Raw genomic sequence first — 19838 nt, 5'->3', positions numbered from 1 at the left:
GGTGAAACATCGCTCCATGGAACCTCGCGCGGGTTCCCAATGACACACCACTTCAATTTGGGTCGCATTCCTCTCTGCGCGCTAATCGCTGCTTGTTTTCAGACTATTTTGTGTGGCCGCAGCCTGCCCTTTGTGATACGCCGCTACTCCCAGTATAGGCTGCTCTAGTCCCATTCGTCCCGAGAGAGCAGTCTGCTGTGCCTTGTCAAACACTCCCCTCTCTCGCTCCCTCACTCCACATCCCGTTTAAAAAGATAGCGCTTCTTTTTATGGAAAAAAGAGCTGATGCCTTGACAGTTTATTTGGCACAAATAAGTTGCATTTCATCAGTTGACTATTTATTTTCTAATGTCACGAAGACAACGTTTAATGGGGATAGGTGCACACATAAATCATTATCAAATCATTAATCATTTATAACAACTCAGTAAAAAGTCTTCCAATAATTTAGTAATAAAAAGTTAGAGTGGCTGATGTGAACTTTGATTTAACTTTGATGTTCATTTTTATGACTTGCACACCCCACTGAATTACTGAATCAAAGAAGGAAGAAATCACAGCCACTTTGAGGTGGGACTCTAACTGAGGGTATAAAGGATGGTACAGTCAATGCTACCCCCAACTACACAGAATAAAGATGTCATCATCGGCCAAGCGTCAGACAAGGGATGCGTCAGAGCCTCACATTAAGTCGCCCGACACTGATGTCAGTTTACCCCTAAGGGAAGGTAAACTGATCCTAAGTCTGTGCCACCAACCCCAGCATATCAGAATACAGATTTCATCACTGACCAAGCGTGCCTCTTAGAGTAAATTGCGGTCAAATTTCTAGGAGGTAAACCGATCCTAGATCTGTCCCTATGGGCACTTTTCACCCAGTTCCTTTCTTTGAGTTCATTTCCCCTCTGTCACCATGTACTCAAGGCAGAGGGTCTGTGACAGGCACCTCCCCCCATGTTTCCCACACCACCCTGGCAGACAGGAAGCCCGCCTGCCCCCTCCCTCTGGAGCACCACAACAGCTCCTGGAGGAAAACAATGGCTGAGTGGCTGTGTGTGAGAAAATACAGGGGCTTTTGGCGGAGAGAGGGATTACAGGAAAATAAAAAAGATGAGAGCTAAGTGAGAAGAGAGAGAGAGAGCAGAGAAAGGAGAGAGAGGATAGGTAAGAAAGAAAGAGAGAGAGAGGAGAGAGAAAGAGAGAGCGAGAAAACACGAGAGAGAGAAGAGCAAGAGAGTGGAGGATGAGAGAGAAATAAGGCCAGGCAGATTTTGAGACGTGAAATGCTGCCAGATGTATCCCTCTTCATTTAGTTTTCTCAGACTGGGAGGAAGACCTTCTGGGGAGAGAGGGCATGATGTCACTGTGGAGGCATGCCGTTAGAACTTTGTTACATGAGTTACCTCCCAAATGGCACCCTATTCCCTTTATAGTGCACTACTTTTTACCAGGCCCATAGGACTCTGGTCAGAAGTAGTGCACTATACAGGGAATAGGGTACCATTTGAGTGGACGGTGGAGACAGAGTACTGGGCCGTTAAGTAACTTAATGGCCTCAGAACACACAGACAAATAGAGGTTTGTATTTACAGGATGCCACGAGTCTATACTCTCAATGTGGAAACTCACTTCGTGGATGTGTAATGGTTTCTGCTTGATGTTACTGTAATACCTGCTAGTGGAGAGGCACACCGTATTTATACTGTAGACAGTGGGCCATAAAGTATAAAAACAGGTGAGAGAGGAAAAGGTAGCTTAAAAGGTAGCTTAAAAGGTAGCTTAAAATGTAGCTTAAAAGGTAGCTTAAAGGGTAGCTTAAAAGGTAGCTTAAAGGGTAGCTTAAAATGTAGCTTAAAAGGTAGCTTAAAGGGTAGCTTAAAAGGTAGCTTAAAAGGTAGCTTAAAGGGCAGCTTAAAAGGTAGCTTAAAGGGTAGCTTAAAAGGTAGCTTAAAAGGTAGCTTAAAAGGTAGCTTAAAATGTAGCTTAAAAGGTAGCTTAAAGGGTAGCTTAAAAGGTAGCTTAAAGGGTAGCTTAAAATGTAGCTTAAAAGGTAGCTTAAAGGGTAGCTTAAAAGGTAGCTTAAAAGGTAGCTTAGGTACAACCAAGGTGCTGGAAGGCTTATAAAACAACGTCCTTACAACATAAGGCCAACTGAGAGAAACTATAACCTGCCTTGAAGAAGTGAAACTGAAGGAGGTTTAGTGTGTTAACCCCACTGCTGTAGCTTGAACTAGTCTCTTATCATAGACAAACTGTCCAAGACAGGGTTTTACTGCAGGTAGGGCTGGTTAAAGTCCAACTACAATCCTAAGGTAAAATACAGGGGCTAGACTCTGTAACAATACAACATTGCCAGGATTTCCTCATTTCTCTGGGTTTGATCGTAATATACTGTACAGCATTGTATTGTCAGACTGTTTACAATTGTTTTTTTTTAAAGCCTTCGGGAAACTACTCTATCAATGGAAATAAGTTTGTATCCAGTGTAGTGGAAGACAGTCCAGGGCAGAACAGATGACATATCTCCATAGGTATTCACAGAGAAACATAGCAGATGTGAATTGACACTCTGTTGCCTATATCCATGAATAACATTCAGAGACTCCGAGAGGCATGATTGCACCCACACACATAGCCTGAGCAGTGCTGTGTGTACACAGTGATGATGAGTGTGGCTAGATGGATGTGTGTGTGTGTGTGTGTGTGTGTACAGTACATGATTGTGTATATGTGTGTGTGTGTGTGTGTGTGTGTGTGTGTGTGTGTGTGTGTGTGTGTGTGTGTGTGTGTGTGTGTGTGTGTGTGTGTGTGTGTGTGTGTGTGTGTGTGTGTGTGTGTGTGTGCGCGCTACAAGGGAGCAGGGGGGAGTTTGTTGAGGCAGACAGAAATGATAGGGGTCATGGGTAAGAATAGAAGACTTCAGTGAGCTAAGCGTCTGTAGGGAGTCCTCTAGGGCCCCCCCTCTTAGAGGTTATCCCCCTGGCTCCTGCTAACATATAACCTGTTAAACAGACAGAACACAACCTGCAGCACTGACAGAGTGGGACGGAGGGAGAGAAAGAGGGAGGGAGGGATTGAGGGGGAGAGAGAGGGAGGGAGGGATGGAGGGGGAGAGAGAGGGAGGGAGGGTGGGATGGAGGGGAGAGGGAGGGAGGGAGGGGGAGAGAGAGGGAGGGAGGGGGGGAGGGGGAGAGAGAGGGAGGGAGGGAGGGGCAGAGGGAGAGAAAGAGGGAGGGATGGATGGATGGAGGGGGTGAGAGAGAGGGAGGGAGGGATGGAGGGGGAGAGAGAGGGAGGGGGATGGGGGGGAGAGGGAGGGAGGGATGGATGGATGGAGGGGAAGAGAGAGGGGGGTGGAGGGGGAGAGAGGGAGGGAGGGAGGGAGGGAGGGAGGGAGGGAGGGAGGGAGGGAGGGAGGGAGGGAGGGAGGGAGGGAGGGAGGGAGGGAGGGAGGGAGGGAGGGAAGGATGGAGGAGAGAGAGAGGGAGGGAGGGGTGGAGGGAGGGAGAGAAAGAGGGAGGGATGGAGGGATGGAGGGGGAGGGAGGGAGGGGGAGGGAGGGAGGGAGGGAGGGAGGGAGGGAGGGAGGGAGGGAGGGAGGGAGGGAGGGAGGGAGGGAGGGAGGGAGGGAGGGAGGGAGAGAGGGGGGGAGGGATGGAGGGAGAGAAAGAGGGGGGAGGGATGGAGGGAGAGAGAAGAGCTATAGACAACAAATGCATTCCTGACAAGCTCCCACAGGCTTACACTACAGGCAAACAAAAGGACAGAAAGAGAGAGAGAGAGAGAGAGAGAGAGAGAGAGAGAGAGAGAGAGAGAGAGAGAGAGAGAGAGAGAGAGAGAGAGAGACAACGAGAGAGAGAGAGAGAGAGAGAGAGAGAGAGAGAGAGAGAGAGAGAGAGAGAGAGAGAGAGAGAGAGAGAGAGAGAGAGAGAGAGAGAGAGAGAGAGAGAGAGAGAGAGAGAGAGAGAGAGAGAGAGAGAGAGAGAGAGAGAGAGAGAGAGGGAGAGCGAGAGCGAGAGAGAGAGAGAGAGAGAGGGGTAGAGGGAGACAGACAGACAGAGATTAATGTAAATATTGTGTGTGTGTGGCCAAAAATTATGGATAGAGGACAATTTTCTGCTAATTTTGAAGGCGAGGAAATATAGCCTAACACATTTTCAGTGCAGCCCTCTGGATCTGTTGAAGACCTAAATACAACATTGTTCATAATATACTGTACCACATTGTGCTGTCAAACGGTTTACATTAAAAAATGCCTTTGGAAATCTACTCTATCAATGGAAATAAGTTTGTATCCAGTGTAGTGGAAGACAGACCAGGGCAGAACAGATGGCATATCTCCATAGCTATTCATAGAGAAACACAGCGGATGTGTAAAACATATTCTCAAGGCCATCAGACTGTTAAATACCCATCAGTAGCCGGCCTCCACCTCGTACCCTGCTTCTCTCTCTCACTCCATCCCTGCCTCACTCTCTCCCCCCATCGCTGCCTCACTCTCTCCCTCCATCCCTACTTCTCTCTATCCCTCCATCCCTGCCTCTCTCTCTCCCTCCATCCCTGTCTCTCTCTCTCCCTACATCCCTGTCTCTCTCTCTCCCTACATCCCTGCTTCCCTCCCTCCATCCCTGCCTCTCTCTCCCTCCATCCCTGCTTCCCTCCCTCCATCCCTGTCTCTCCCTCCCTCCATCCCTGCCTCTCTGTCCCTCCATCCCCGCCTATCTCTCTCCACCTCAGCCTCTTATTCTCCCTCCATCCCTGCATCTCTCTCTCCCTCCATCCCTGCCTATCTCTCTCCACCCCAGCCTCTTATTCTCCCTCCATCCCTGTCTATCTCTCTCCCTCCATCCCTGCCTCTCTGTCCCTCCATCCCTGCATCTCTCTCTCCCTCCATTCCTGTCTCTCTCCCTCCATCCCTGTCCTCCATCTATCCCTGCCTCTCTCTCTCCCTCCATCCCTGCCTCTCTCTCTCCCTCCATCCCTGCATCTCTCTATCCCTCCATCCCTGTCTCTCTCTCTCCCTCCATCCCTGCCTCTCTCTCTCCCTACATCCCTGTCTCTCTCTCTCCCTACATCCCTGCTTCCCTCCCTCCATCCCTGCCTCTCTCTCCCTCCATCCCTGCTTCCCTCCCTCCATCCCTGTCTCTCCCTCCCTCCATCCCTGCCTCTCTGTCCCTCCATCCCCGCCTATCTCTCTCCACCCCAGCCTCTTATTCTCCCTCCATCCCTGCATCTCTCTCTCCCTCCATCCCTGCCTATCTCTCTCCACCCCAGCCTCTTATTCTCCCTCCATCCCTGTCTATCTCTCTCCCTCCATCCCTGCCTCTCTCTCTCCATCCCTGCCTCTCTCTCTCCCTCCATTCCTGTCTCTCTCCCTCCATCCCTGTCTCTCTCCCTCCATCCCTGTCTCTCTCCATCCATCCCTGCCTCTCTCTCCCTCCATTCCTGTCCTCCATCTATCCCTGCCTCTCTCTCTCCCTCCATCCCTGCCTCTCTCTCTCCCTCCATCCCTGCATCTCTCTATCCCTCCATCCCTGTCTCTCTCTCTCCCTCCATCCCTGCCTCTCTCTCTCCCTCCATCCCTGTCTCTCTCTCTCCCTACATCCCTGCATCTCTCTATCCCTCCATCCCTGCATCTCTCTCTCCCTCCATCCCTGCATCTCTCTATCCCTCCATCCCTGTCTCTCTCTCTCCCTCCATCCCTGCCTCTCTCTCTCCCTCCATCCCTGCCTCTCTCTCTCCCTCCATCCCTGCCTCTCTCTCTCCCTCCATCCCTGCCTCTCTCTCTCCCTCCATCCCTGCCTCTCTCTCTCCCTCCATCCCTGCATCTCTCTATCCCTCCATCCCTGTCTCTCTCTCTCCCTCCATCCCTGCCTCTCTCTCTCCCTCCATCCCTGCCTCTCTCTCTCCCTCCATCCCTGCATCTCTCTATCCCTCCATCCCTGTCTCTCTCTCTCCCTCCATCCCTGCCTCTCTCTCTCCCTCCATCCCTGCCTCTCTCTCTCCCTCCATCCCTGCCTCTCTCTCTCCCTCCATCCCTGCATCTCTCTATCCCTCCATCCCTGCCTCTCTCACTCCATCCCTGTCTCTCTACCTCCATTCCTGCCTCTCTCTCTCCCTCCATCCCTGCATCTCTCTATCCCTCCATCCCTGCATCTCTCTATCCCTCCATCCCTGCCTCTCTCACTCCATCCCTGTCTCTCTCCCTCCATCCCTGCCTCTCTCTCTCCCTCCATCCCTGCATCTCTCTATCCCTCCACCCCTGCCTCTCTCACTCCATCCCTGCCTCTCTCTCTCCCTCCATTCCTGCCTCACTCTCTCCCTCCATTCCTGCATCTCTCTCTCCCTCCATTCCTGCCTCTTTCTCCCTCCATCACTCCCTTTCTATCTCTCTGTCTTTCTGGTGAGTTTGAGTATTATGCAACCCAACCCTTCTGCCTTGACAACTGCATTAACAGATCCCTCCCTCCCTCCCTCCCTCCCTCCCTCCCTCCCTCCCTCCCTCCCTCCCTCCCTCCCTCCCTCCCTCCCTCCCTCCCTCCCTCCCTCCCTCCCTCCCTCCCTCCCTCTCTCTGCAAAGCAGCTTACAGTAGAGCTACAGTCAAATAAACCACTACAACAGACACGCAACATCAATTCTGAAAGAGAGTACGTGTGTGCGTGCGTGCCTGTAGGGCTGATGGAACGAGCTTTCATCTACATTCAGTCATTCCTATTGACTCTGTGTGTTGTGGCCTTTGGGCATTAGACAGAGGGAGATGTTATTGACAACACACAGCAATGCTCTATCAAGACCACTATTTTCTCTCATCTCATGAAAGGGAAAACATGCAAATGGATTATTGAATGAAGACACTGTCCTTCCAACTACAGTTCTGTGCATCACACTCTTTTCCAGGGAATGTGAGCACACTCGTCCGTATTCATTGAAACATTACAAATACTTTTAAAAACAAACTTTGTTCAGTGATGAGGACGATTTCCACTCTTTATCTGGCTAAGGGAGAGCAAAGCCTCAGTAAAAATTCATAATTACACTGCAGCATTTGAAAAGATATTGAATCTCCTCAGGCGGTGGTGGAACCTCCGTTTCCTCTGCTCCATATCTACATCTAAATCCTGCCACGTAGCTCTTGCAACAAGATCTCATAGTTTCCCCTTGAAATTCGATGTATTATGGATGAACGTCTATTTTTCACACATTCCTTCTGCATGGTTACAGGGTTAATTCATCATGGTTAGAAGGTTAAAACAGAAACAACTCAAAGGTTAACAGTTTAGGCATTCATTCAGAGTGGTTAAAGTTAGGTCTATGGTTTGGGGAGGGCTTAAAACAAATGAATTAAAAACAACGGCATCAAGTATCATCGGCATAAACTGACGGTACACAGTGGTCTAGGCAGTGCACTCTGGCTCCAAGTAGGGCTGTGGCGGTCATGACATTTTGGCAACCGGTTATTGTCATGCAAATTCCTGCTGGTCTCGCGTTAAATCTACCGTTAATTAACATGAACACATTTAGCATCTCCAGGCCTCCATACACGCTGCTGATGCAAGCCTTTGGAACATCTACATTTTAAAAAGCATATTAAATCTATTTAATAAACATCATCACAATAAATCCTTCTTTTTTTTAGGCAGGTCTAAAGAAACATTATGATACAGTTTGAAGAAAATGTATTTCAGAAGAACAGAATATGAGTTGGCCATGCGTCATTCCACAGGCTGTAGGCTAGTTCATTTAGCAGACAGGATAAGTTTACAGTATAAGTCCCGTGCCATCATTTTATATTACATGATTTTATAGTAAGAATATAATTGAACTTAGCTGAATAAAATAGAAAGGATATTTTTCCCATCGCGGAGTGAGTGCGTATTTGAAGTGGCTATGTTGAGCGTAAAAGTGATCATTTGAAACAGATCCTATACGCTAGATTTAGAGTTATTTGGCAACTTTAGATGTAAATAATACAAACCTTATGTCTTAAAAATCACAACAGAAATGGGTTGCATGATTTGATTATAGACTATTGAGGATTTGAGAAAGTAGCAAAACCTTGCTCTCTGTTCCTTGCCTCAGGCTGAACATGCTGTTCTCACATCAAGTGATCATGTTTTCACCCATCAGGCTATTCTCAATTTAATCTTGTCATTAATAATATGTCAAATGGGTTTAGATTTAGAATGGGCCATTATCAAGGAGGAACAGGGACAGGGGAACAAATACATGTCCTCCATATGCACTCAAATAGTGAATGGAGGTGCTTTTCCAGTGGTTCATTTTCAGATCATGCCACATGTGATGGAAATAAATATAGTAGCAGCTGGGATCCTATTTTTATTAGCAACCATCAAAACTCTGCCTTTACACAGGACTGCATATACAGTTGAAGTTGGAAGTTTGCATACACTTAGGTTGGAGTCATTAAAACTCCACCTACTCCACAAGTTTCTTGTGAACAAACTATAGTTTTGGCAAGTCGGTTAGGACATCTACTTTGTGCATGACACAAGTAATTTTTCCAACAATTGTTTACAGACAGATTATTTCACTTATAATTCACTGTATCACAATTCCAGTGGGTCAGAAGTTTACATACACTAAGTTGACTGTGCCTTTAAACGGCTCAGAATATTCCAGAAAATGATGTCATGGCTTTAGAAGCTTCTGATAGGCTAATTGACATAATTTTAATCAATTGGATGTGTACCTGTGGATGTATTTCAAGGCCTACCTTCAAACTCAGTGCCTCTTTGCTTGACATCATGGGAAAATCAAAAGAAATCAGCCAAGACCTCAGAAAATAAATTGTAGAACTCCACAAGTTCATCCTTGGGAGCAATTTCCAAAAGCCTGAAGGTACCACGTTCCTCTGTACAAACAATAGTACGCAAGTATAAACACCATGGGACGACGCAGCCGTCATACCGCTCAGGAAGCTAGAAACGTTCTGTCTTCTAGAGATGAAGGTACTTTGGTGCGAAAAGTGCAACTCAATCCCAGAACAACAGCAAAGGACCTTGCTGGAGGAAACAGGTACAAAAGTATCTATATCCACAGTAAAATGAGTCCTATATCGACATAACCTGAAAGGCCGCTCAGCAAGGAAGAAGCCACTGCTCCAAAACCTTCATTAAAAAGCCAGACTACGGTTTGCAACTGCACATGGGGACAAAGATCATACTTTTTGGAGATATGTCCTCTGGTCGGATGAAACAAAAATAGAACTGTTTGGCCATAATGACCATCGTTTGATCGCAAATGGGTCTTCCAAATGGACATTGGCTTAAGGACAACAAAGTCTAGGTATTGGAGTGGCCATCACAAAGCCTTGACCTAAATCCCATAGATAATTTGTGGGCAGAACTGAAAAAGCTTCTGCATTCAAGGAGGCCTAAAACCTGACTCAGTTACACCACTTCTGTAAAACCTGACTCAGTTACACCACTTCTGTAAAACCTGACTCAGTTACACCTCTTCTGTAAAACCTGACTCAGTTACACCACTTCTGTAAAACCTGACTCAGTTACACCACTTCTGTAAAACCTGACTCAGTTACACCACTTCTGTAAAACCTGACTCAGTTACACCACTTCTGTAAAACCTGACTCAGTTACACCTCTTCTGTAAAACCTGACTCAGTTACACCACTTCTGTCAGGAGGAATGGGCCAAAATTCACCCAACTTATTGTGGGAAGCTTGTGGAAGGCTACCTGAAACGTTTGACTCAAGTTAAACAATTTAAAGACAATGCTACCAAATACTAAATGAGTGTATGTAAACTTCTGACCTACTGGGAATGTGATAAAAGCTGAAATAAATCATTCTCTTTACTATTATTCTGACATTTCACATTTTTAAAAATAAAGTGGTGATCCTAACTGACCTAATACAGGGCATTTTTACTAGGATTAAATGTCAGGAATTGTGAAAAACTGAGTTTAAATGTATTTTAAATGTAAACTTCCGACTTCAACTGTAAGAACAGATTTCTCTCCACGCATCAACCACTGTTTGAGGAGCATGCAGCCCTATTACTAGGCTATTCCAAATCAAATACACATTCACTATGTTGGTTAACTCTGTAAGCTGCCCTGCATAATCAATGAACCAACAGCATCGCATAGGCCTGCCTATATGTTCTCTCCCAGACCCATGAATAGAAATGTTGGAGCATAAGGTAACCAGTCCATCCAGTATGCATAATAATACAGTCCACACTCAATGACGATTACTATAGTTTGTTTAATTTTGGAGTAGAACAATTATGTACAAAGACATTAAATCTATGTTTATTTTTTATTGTTTTTCTGCAATGTGTAATATGTGGTAGGCTATGTATAATGGCACAATAATTTATTTTAATACAGCGTGTGTTTTCGGGCTTGGGCTCATATATAGGCCTATGCTTATGCATAAACTGTAATATGTGAATATGTGTTTTGAATGAATCATCACCTTAGAAGCCGCTGTCTGTTTAGTTGTGTTTGGCTTTGACACAGCATCCACAATGACCATGTTTTACACTCAGTTTCATCCTGATGTTGAACTGTTTCAAATTGATTGATCACAGTGAGGTGAGTTTTAAAAACACATGTTGTTTTGATGACAAGTGTTTGATGTGACTTCGATAGCATTTCCATTGATGTGAGAGTGGATAGAAGGACAATAGAGCACTGCCTGTAGAATGTGCCTTCATCATGACAGCGATAATGACCCCCTACTGACAAGGGTTCCAGAACGCCAGCCTAAATCAACCAGTGACCTCACAGCACGGCTGTGGCTGGAGAGGTGCTGGGCTGGAGAGGCTGATGACTGCCCCCTACATACACTACGGAGCCTCTCTGATTTTCATTGCATTTGCATTGATGTCAGAGGGACAATAGAGCGTTGAGTACCAGGCCTTTAGGAGCTGATGGAGGGACAATAGAGCCCCGAGTAAAAGGCCATTAGGACCTGATGGAGGGATAATAGAGCCCTGAGTACCTGGCCTTTAGGACCTGATGGAGGCACAATAGCGCCCTGAGTACCAGGCTATTAGGTCCTGATGGAGGGACAATAGAGCGTTGAGTACCATGCCATTAGGACCTGATGGAGGGACAATAGAGCCCTGAGTACCAGGCCATGAGTGACCAGATGGTCTGTTAGGTACAACCAACACATGTCCAGAGTACCTAAGAGGAGATTACTGTGACTCAATGATCAAGTGGAATTTGACTGCCATAATACAGTCACCACAACAACCCTAGCTCCAAGCATCATGGAGTTTGTACTCAAACTTTTTTTTATGTTTTATTCTGTGATTATAGTGACTAGGCTGCTTGTTTTAGACTTGTCAGTGTGTGTCTGTTTGTCTTTCGATAGGTCTTTGTGTGTGTGCGTGCGCCTTTTCATTTCTGTGTGTGTGTTTGTGTGTGTCTGTGTGTGTGTGTGCATTCCTGCCAGCCTGCATGTCTGACTGCCTGTCTACCCCATGCCTCTGGATGTCCTTGCTCCTTCCCCCAGGTGTGTGGACCTCTAACCTCCCGCAGAGTGCCCCCAGGCTGGGAAAGAATAGCCCTCTGAGTTCCCTCCTCCCCCCCATCTCTCGAATCCCTCCCTCCCTCCGTCTGGCTAAAGCACTGTGGATCCGATCTGCTTCATCAGCTCTCAGTAAATCAATTGACATGAGAGAGATGGGCTATGACAGGCTAATTACACAGAGAGGGAAGGATGGAGGGAGGGAGGAGGGAGGGAGGGAAGTAAGAGGGATGGGGGAGAGAGGCAGGAAAGAAGGGAGAGAGGTAGAGGGGTGATTGACGGGAGGGAAGTAGAATGGAAGGGGCAGTGTAGAACATTAACTGATGTTTACTCGCTCTCTTCGTTCCTCCATTGGTCTGCTTTTCTCCTGATCTGAGCTGCTTCTCTCTCTTTCCCTCTCCTCTCTCTCTCTCTCTCTCTCTCTCTCTCTCTCTCTCTCTCTCTCTCTCTCTCTCTCTCTCTCTCTCTCTCTCTCTCTCTCTCTCTCTCTCTCTCTCTCTCGTGCTCTCTCTCTCTCTCTCACTCTCCCTCTCTCTCTCTCTCTTCAGACCAACATATTAATTCACATTAAAGTGAATACCTCTTTCACTTCATAGAAAATATGTTCTCATTAGTAATAACAGCCCTCCTCTCATACCGCGCGCCCTCTTTAATCCCCCTCTCTCTTGACATCTATCATTTCATTTTAAAATGGCACTGACCCTGTATATAGCTTCCTTTCTTAGAACATGCAAGTTAAGCATGTCACTATGTATGTGACAAATAAAACGTTGTCGTCTATTTACCAAAACATGAACAATGGTACTCTCTCCTTTCAACTCTTCATCTCCAATCCATTTTCTTTGCTTTCTTCTCTCCTTCACTCTCTCTCTCTAATATCCACGTCTCCCTATGTTCACACCCTCTCTCCAGGTGCTCATTCTGCCACTGTATGTGTAAGGTTGTGAAAATGACTGACGGCTCTTCCTCTCATTCTCCCATTTTCTGACTTGGCTGTGGGTTAGCGAGATCTCACTGTCTCTACATTGGTAAACAAACACACATGTGCACACACACTCATATACATACACTCTTGTGAACACATACAGTGCCTTGCACCCCTTGGTGCTTTTCCTATTTTGTTGCATTAAAACATGTACTTTAAATATATTTTTATTTGGATTTCATGTAACGGACATACACAAAATAGTCCAAATTAGTGAAGTGAAATGAAAAAAATGACTTGTTTAAAAAAACAACAAGTGGTGCGTGCGTATGTATTCAACCCCTTTGCAATGAAGCCCCTTAATAAGGTCTGGTGCAACCAATTACCTTCAGCAGTCACATAATTAGTTAAATAAAGTCCACCTGTGTGCAACCTAAGTGTCACATGATCTCAGTATATATACACCTGTTCTGAAAGGCCCCAGGGTCTGCAACACCAAGCAAGCTGCACCATGAAGACCAAGGAGCTCTCCAAACAGGACAGGGACAAAGTTGTGGAGAAGTACAGATCAGGGTTGAGCCCTAAAAAAATATATTAAACTTTCAACATCCCACGTAGCACCATTATATTCATTATTAAAAAATGGAAAGAATATGGCACCACAACAAACCTGCCAAGAGAGGGCCGCCCACCAAAACTCACAGACCAGGCAAGGAGGGCATTAATCAGAGAGGCAACAAAGAGACCAAAGATAACCCTGAAGGAGCTGTAATGCTCCACAGCTGAGATTGGAGTATTTGTCCATAGGACCACTTTAATCCGTACACTCCTCAGAGCTGGGCTTTACGGAAGAGTGGACAGAATAAAGCCATTGCTTAACTTCTTAAGGTATAGGGGGCAGCATTTTCACTTTTGGATAAATAGCATGCCCAATTTCAACTTACTGCTTCTCATACCAATAATATAAGATATGCATATAAGATATGCATATCATTAGTATATTTGGATAGAAAACACTCTGAAGTTTCTAAAACTGTTTGAATCATGTCTGTGAGTATAACAGAACTTATGTAGCAGGCAAAACCCAGAGGACTAACTGTTCAGAATATTTTTTTTAGGTCTCTGTCTGTTCAGTGGGTTCTCATTGGGAAACGATATTTCTTCTTCTTCTTAATTATTTTTGTTTTCAGTTCCTACCGCTTCCACTGGATGTCACCAGTCTTTGGAATTTAGTTGAGGTTATTCATTTGTGTAATGAAGAAGTACGGCCATCTAGGAACTGCGTAACACTTTTGAGAGTTGCGCAAGACTTGAAAAGTAGCTTGGTATGTTGTCTTCCTGTATTGAACACAGATAGACCCGTCTTCAATTTGATCGATTATTAACGTTAAAAATACCTAAAGTTGTATTACAAAAGTAGTTTGAAATGTTTTGGCAAAGTTTACAGGCAACTTTTGAAATATTTTGACGTGACGTTGCGCAATTTGGAAGCTGTTTTTTTTTCTGGATCAAACGCGGCAAATAAATGGACATTTTGGATATATATGGACGGAATTAATCGAACAAAAGGACCAATTGTGATGTTTATGGGACATATCGGAGTGCCAACAAAAGAAGCTCGTCAAAGGTAAGGCATGTTTTATATTTTATTTCTGCGTATTGTGTAGCGCCTGCAGGGTGGAAATATGCTACCCTCTTTGTTTACTGTTGTGCTATCATCAGATAATAGCTTCTTATGCTTTCGCCGAAAAGCCTTTTTAAAATCTGACATGTTGGCTGGATTCACAACGAGTGTAGCTTAAATTTAGTATCTTACATGTGTGATTTAATGAAAGTTAGAATTTTATATTATTTTATTTGAATTTGCCACGCTGCATTTTCCATGGCTTTTGGCCAAGTGGGATGCAAGCATCCCCTATACCATAAGAAGTTAAAGGAAAAAATAAGCAAACACGTTTGGTGTTCACCAAAACGCATATGGGAGACTCCCCAAACATATGGAAGAAAGTAGATGTGTCAGATGAGACTAAAATGTAGCTTTTTGGCCATCAAAGAAAACGCTATGTCTGGTGCAAACCCAACAGCTCTCATCACCCCGAGAATACCATCTCCACTGTGAAGCATGGTGGTGGCAGCATCATGCTGTGGGGATGTTTTTCATCGGCAGGGACTGGGAAACGGGTCAGAATTGAAGTAATGATGGCGCTAAATACAGGGAAATTCTTGAAGGAAACCTGTTTCAGTCTTCCAGAGATTTGAGACTGGGACACAGGTTCACCTTCCAGCAGGACAATGACCCTAAGCATACTGCTAAAGCAACACTCGAGTGGTTTAAGGGAAAACATTTAAATGTCTTGGAATGGCCGAGTCAAAGCCCAGATCTCAATCCCATTGAGAATATGCGGTATGACTTAAAGATTGCTGTACACCAGCTGAACCCATCCAATTTGAAGAAGCTGAAGTAGTTTTGCCTTGAAGAACGGGCAAAAATCCAAGTGGCTAGATGTGCCAAGCTTATAGAGACATAACCCAAGAGAATTGGAGCTGTAATTGCTGAAAAAGGTGGCTCTACAAAGTATTCATTTTGGCAGGGTGAATAGTTATGCACGCTCAAGTTTTCCATTATTTTTGTCTTATTTCTTGTTTGTTTCACAATAAAAATATTTTGCATCTTCAAAGTGGTATAAATATTGTAATATATATATATATTATATAATATATAATTATAATATATATATATATATTATAATATATAATAATATTGTAAATCAAATGATACACCCCCCCAAAAATCAATTTTAATTCCAGGTTGTAAGGAAACAAAATAGGAAAAATGCAAAGGGGGGTGAATACTTTCGCAAGCCATTGTACATGCACGCACATGCAACTGCCAACAATTAGTTAAGCATGTCACTGTACACTGTAATGTATCTTTAATGAGTCGGACGCAAAGGAATTACTTCAGACACCCGACAGGGCCCAAAACCCTGTGACATACAACATCGGCAAGATAGAACAGCTGTCTCCGGTAAGACAAGGAGTGACGTATACAGTCTCAAGGTTTTGCCTGCCTGAGGAAGAGTATCTCATGATAAGCTGTAGACCACACTATTTTCCAAAAGAGTTTTCATCTATATTTTTCGTAGCTGTCTGTATACCACCACAAAGTGATATTGGCACTAAGACAGCACTCAATGAGCTATATAATGCCATAAGCAAACAGGAAAATGCTCATCCAGAGGCGGCGCTCCTGGTGGCCGGGGACTTAATGCAGGGAAACTTACCAGCATGTTAAATGTGCAATCAGAGGGAAAAAAAACCTCAAGGCCGCCTTTACTCCACACAGAGACGAGTACAAAGCTCTCCCTCGCCCTCCATTTGGCAAATCTGACCATAATTCTATCCTCCTGATTCCTGCTTACAAGCAAAAACTAAATCAGTAAGCACCAGTGACTCAGTCAATAAAGTGGTCAGATGACGCAGATGCTAAGGACTGTTTTGTTAGCACAGACTGGAATATGTTCTGGGATTCATCCAATGGCATTGAGGAGTACAACACCTCAGTTGCCGGCTTCATCAATATGTGGATTGACGACGTTGTCCCCACAGTGACCGTACGTACATTTCCCAACCAGAAGCCATAGATTACAGGCCACATCCGCACCGAGCTAAGGGCAAGAGCTGCTGCTTTCATGGAGCAGGACTCTAACCCGGAAGCTTATAAGAAATCCCGCTATGCCCTCCGACGAACCATCAAACAGGCAATGCGTCCATATAGGACTAAAATTGGATCGCACGACACCGGCTCCGACACTCGTTGGATATGGCAAGGGTTGCAAACTATTACAGACTACAAGGGGAAGCACAGCCACGAGCTGCTCAGTGACACAAGCCTACCATATGGGCTAAATTACTTCTATGTTCGCTTTGGGGGAAAGCAACACTGATGCATGCATGAGAGCATCAGCTGTTCCGGACGACTGTGTGATCACGCTTTCCATAGCCGATGTGAGTAACATTCACAAGGCCGCAGGGCCAGAGGGATTACCAGGACTTGTACTCCGAGTATGCGCTGATCAAATGGCACGTGTCTTCACTGACATTTTAAAGCTGAGTCTGTAATACATCTACCAACATGTTTCAAGCAGACCATCATAGTCTCTGTGCCAAAGAATACTAAGGTAACCTGCCTAAATGACTACTGACCTGTAGCACTCACATCTGTAGCCATGAAGTGCTTTGAAAGGCTGGTCATGGCTCACATCAACACCATCATCCCAGCAGCCCTAGACCCACCCCAATCTCCATACCGCCCCAACAGATCCACAAATGATGAAATCTCTATTGCACTCCACACTGCCCTTTCCCAGATGGACAAAAGGAACACTTATGTGAGAATGCTATTCATTGACTACAGCTCAGTGTTCAACACCATAGTGCCCTCAAAGCTCATCACCAAGCTAAGGATCCTAGGACTAATCACCTCCCTCTGCAACTGGATCCTGGACTTCCTGACAGCTGCTCCCAGGTGGTAAGGGTAGGTAACATCACATCTGCCATGCTGATCCTCATTACAGGGGCCCCTCAAGAGTGCATGCTCAGTGCCCTCCTCTAATCACTGTTCACTCATGACTGCAAGGCCAGGCACGACTACATCACCATCATTAAGTTTGAGTTCTAGCACCATACCCATTGACCGCTCTGTTTGGTACAGTTGATGGGAATAACCACGAAGGGAAAGCTGTCTCTCTTTGTACTCTATTAGCCAATAGGCTCATATTGCAATTTTGGAAACTGGAGACTGTAACCTACCTCTCTCATCATCACCCAGTGCCTGGGCTTACCTCCGCTGTACCCGCACCCCACCATACCCCTGTCTGCGCATTATGCCCTGAATATATTCTACCATGCCCAGAAACCTGCTCCTCTTATCCTCTGCCCCCAACGCTCTAGGCGACCAGTTTTGATAGCCTTTAGCCGCACCCTCATACTACTCCTTCTCTGTTCCGCGGGTGATGTGGAGGTAAACCCAGGCCCTGCATGCCCCCAGGTACCCTCATTTGTTGACTTCTGTGATCGAAAAAGTCTTGGTTTTATGCATGTCAACATCAGAAGCCTCCTCCCTAAGTTTGTTTTACTCACTGCTTTAGCACACTCTGCTAACCCTGATGTCCTTGCCGTGTCTGAATCCTGGCTCAGGAAGGCCACCAAAAATTCAGAGATTTCCATACCCAACTATAACATCTTCCGTCAAGATAGAACTGCCAAAGGGGGCGGAGTCGCAGTCTACTGCAGAGATAGCCTGCAAAGTAATGTCATACTTTCCAGGTCCATACCCAAACAGTTTGAACTACTAATTTTGAAAATTACTCTCTCCAGAAACAAGTCTATCACTGTTGCCGCCTGCTACCGACCCCCGTCAGCTCCCAGCTGCGCCCTGGACACCATTTGTGAATTGATCGCCCCTCATCTAGCTTCAGAGTTTGTTCTGTTAGGTGACCTAAACTGGGATATGCTTAACACCCCGGCAGTCCTACAATCTAAGCTAGATGCCCTCAATCTCACTCAAATCATCAAGGAACCCACCAGGTACAACCCTAACTCTGTAAACAAGGGCACCCTCATAGACGTCATCCTGACCAACTGGCCCTCCAAATATACCTCCGCTGTCTTCAACCAGGATCTCAGCGATCACTGCCTCATCGCCTGTATCCGCCACGGAGCCGCAGTCAAACGACCACCCCTCATCACTGTCAAACGCTCCCTAAAACACTTCTGTGAGCAGGCCTTTCTAATCGACCTGGCCCGTGTATCCTGGAAGGACATTGACCTCATCCCGTCAGTTGAGGATGCCTGGTCATTCTTTAAAAGTAACTTCCTCACCATTTTAGATAAGCATGCTCCGTTCAAAAATGCAGAACCAAGAACAGATACAGCCCTTGGTTCACTCCAGACCTGACTGCCCTCGACCAGCACAAAAACATCCTGTGGCGGACTGCAATAGCATCGAATAGCCCCCGTGATATGCAACTGTTCAGGGAAGTCAGGAACCAATACACGCAGTCAGTCAGGAAAGCTAAGGCCAGCTTCTTCAGGCAGAAGTTTGCATCCTGTAACTCCAACTCCAAAAGTTCTGGGACACTGTGAAGTCCATGGAGAACAAGAGCACCTCCTCCCAGCTGCCCACTGCACTGAGGCTAGGAAACACGGTCTCCACCGATAAATCCATGATTATCGAAAACTTCAATAAGCACTTCTCAACGGCTGGCCATGCCTTCCGCCTGGCTACTCCAACCTCGGCCAACAGCTCCGCCCCCCGTAGTTCCTCACCCAAGCCTCTCCAGGTTCTCCTTTACCCAAATCCAGATAGCAGATGTTCTGAAAGAGCTGCAAAACCTGGACCCGTACAAATCAGCTGGGCTTGATAATCTGGACCCGCTATTTCTGAAACTATCTGCCGCCATTGTCGCAACCCCTATTACCAGCCTGTTCAACCTCTCTTTCATATCGTCTGAGATCCCCAAGGATTGGAAAGCTGCCGCAGTCATCCCCCTCTTCAAAGGGGAGACACCCTGGACCCAAACTGCTATAGACCTATATCCATCCTGCCCTGCCTATCTAAGGTCTTTGAAAGCCAAGTCAACAAACAGGTCACTGACCATCTCGAATCCCACCGTACCTTCTCCGCTGTGCAATCTGGTTTCCGAGCCGGTGGTGCACCTCAGCCACACTCAAGGTACTAAATGATATCATAACCGCCATCGATAAAAGACAGTACTGTGCAGCCGTCTTCATCGACCTCGCCAAGGCTTTCGACTCTGTCAATCACCAAATTCTTATCGGCAGACTCAACAGCCTCGGTTTTCGGATGACTGCCTTGCCTGGTTCACCAATTACTTTGCAGACAGAGTTCAGTGTGTCAAATCGGAGGGCATGCTGTCCGGTCCTCTGGCAGTCTCTATGGGGGTGCCACAGGGTTCAATTCTCGGGCCGACTCTTTCTCTGTATATATCAATGATGTTGCTCTTGCTGCGGGCGATTCCCTGATCCACCTCTACGCAGACGACACCATTCTATATACTTTCGGCCCGTCATTGGACACTGTGCTATCAAACCTCCAAACGAGCTTCAATGCCATACAGCACTCCTTCCGTGGCCTCCAACTGCGATCGCTGCCTGCACCCGCATGCCCGACTAGCATCACCACCCTGGATGGTTCCAACCTTGAATATGTGGACATCTATAAGTACCTAGGTGTCTGGCTAGACTGCAAACTCTCCTTCCAGACTCACATCAAACATCTCCAATCAAAAATCAAATCCAGAGTCGGCTTTCTATTCCGCAACAAAGCCTCCTTCACTCACGCTGCCAAGCTTACCTAGTAAAACTGA

At 46.1% G+C, this 19838-nt stretch overlaps 1 protein-coding gene across 20 annotated transcripts in view; it reads right to left on the bottom strand.

Moving 5' to 3' along the window:
* Positions 1 to 19838, bottom strand: part of LOC118376650 (disabled homolog 2-interacting protein-like) — a 323821-nt gene that overhangs the window by 108732 nt on the left and 195251 nt on the right. The window contains exon 1 of one of the 20 annotated variants that reach the window (XM_052525480.1): positions 1 to 197. This exon is cut by the window's left edge and continues 13 nt beyond it. The exons of the other annotated variants lie outside the window; for them this stretch is intronic. Within the exon in view, the coding sequence (XP_052381440.1) occupies positions 1 to 10 (10 nt within the window). The 5' untranslated portion in view covers positions 11 to 197. Of the gene's footprint in view, positions 198 to 19838 lie in introns of those variants that run through there. 20 annotated transcript variants of the gene reach the window in all.

This window comes from Oncorhynchus keta, chromosome 9 (assembly GCF_023373465.1).
Source record: "Oncorhynchus keta strain PuntledgeMale-10-30-2019 chromosome 9, Oket_V2, whole genome shotgun sequence".
In the NCBI taxonomy this organism is placed as follows: Eukaryota; Metazoa; Chordata; class Actinopteri; order Salmoniformes; family Salmonidae; genus Oncorhynchus; species Oncorhynchus keta.
This window is presented reverse-complemented; position numbering and strand designations above follow the sequence as displayed.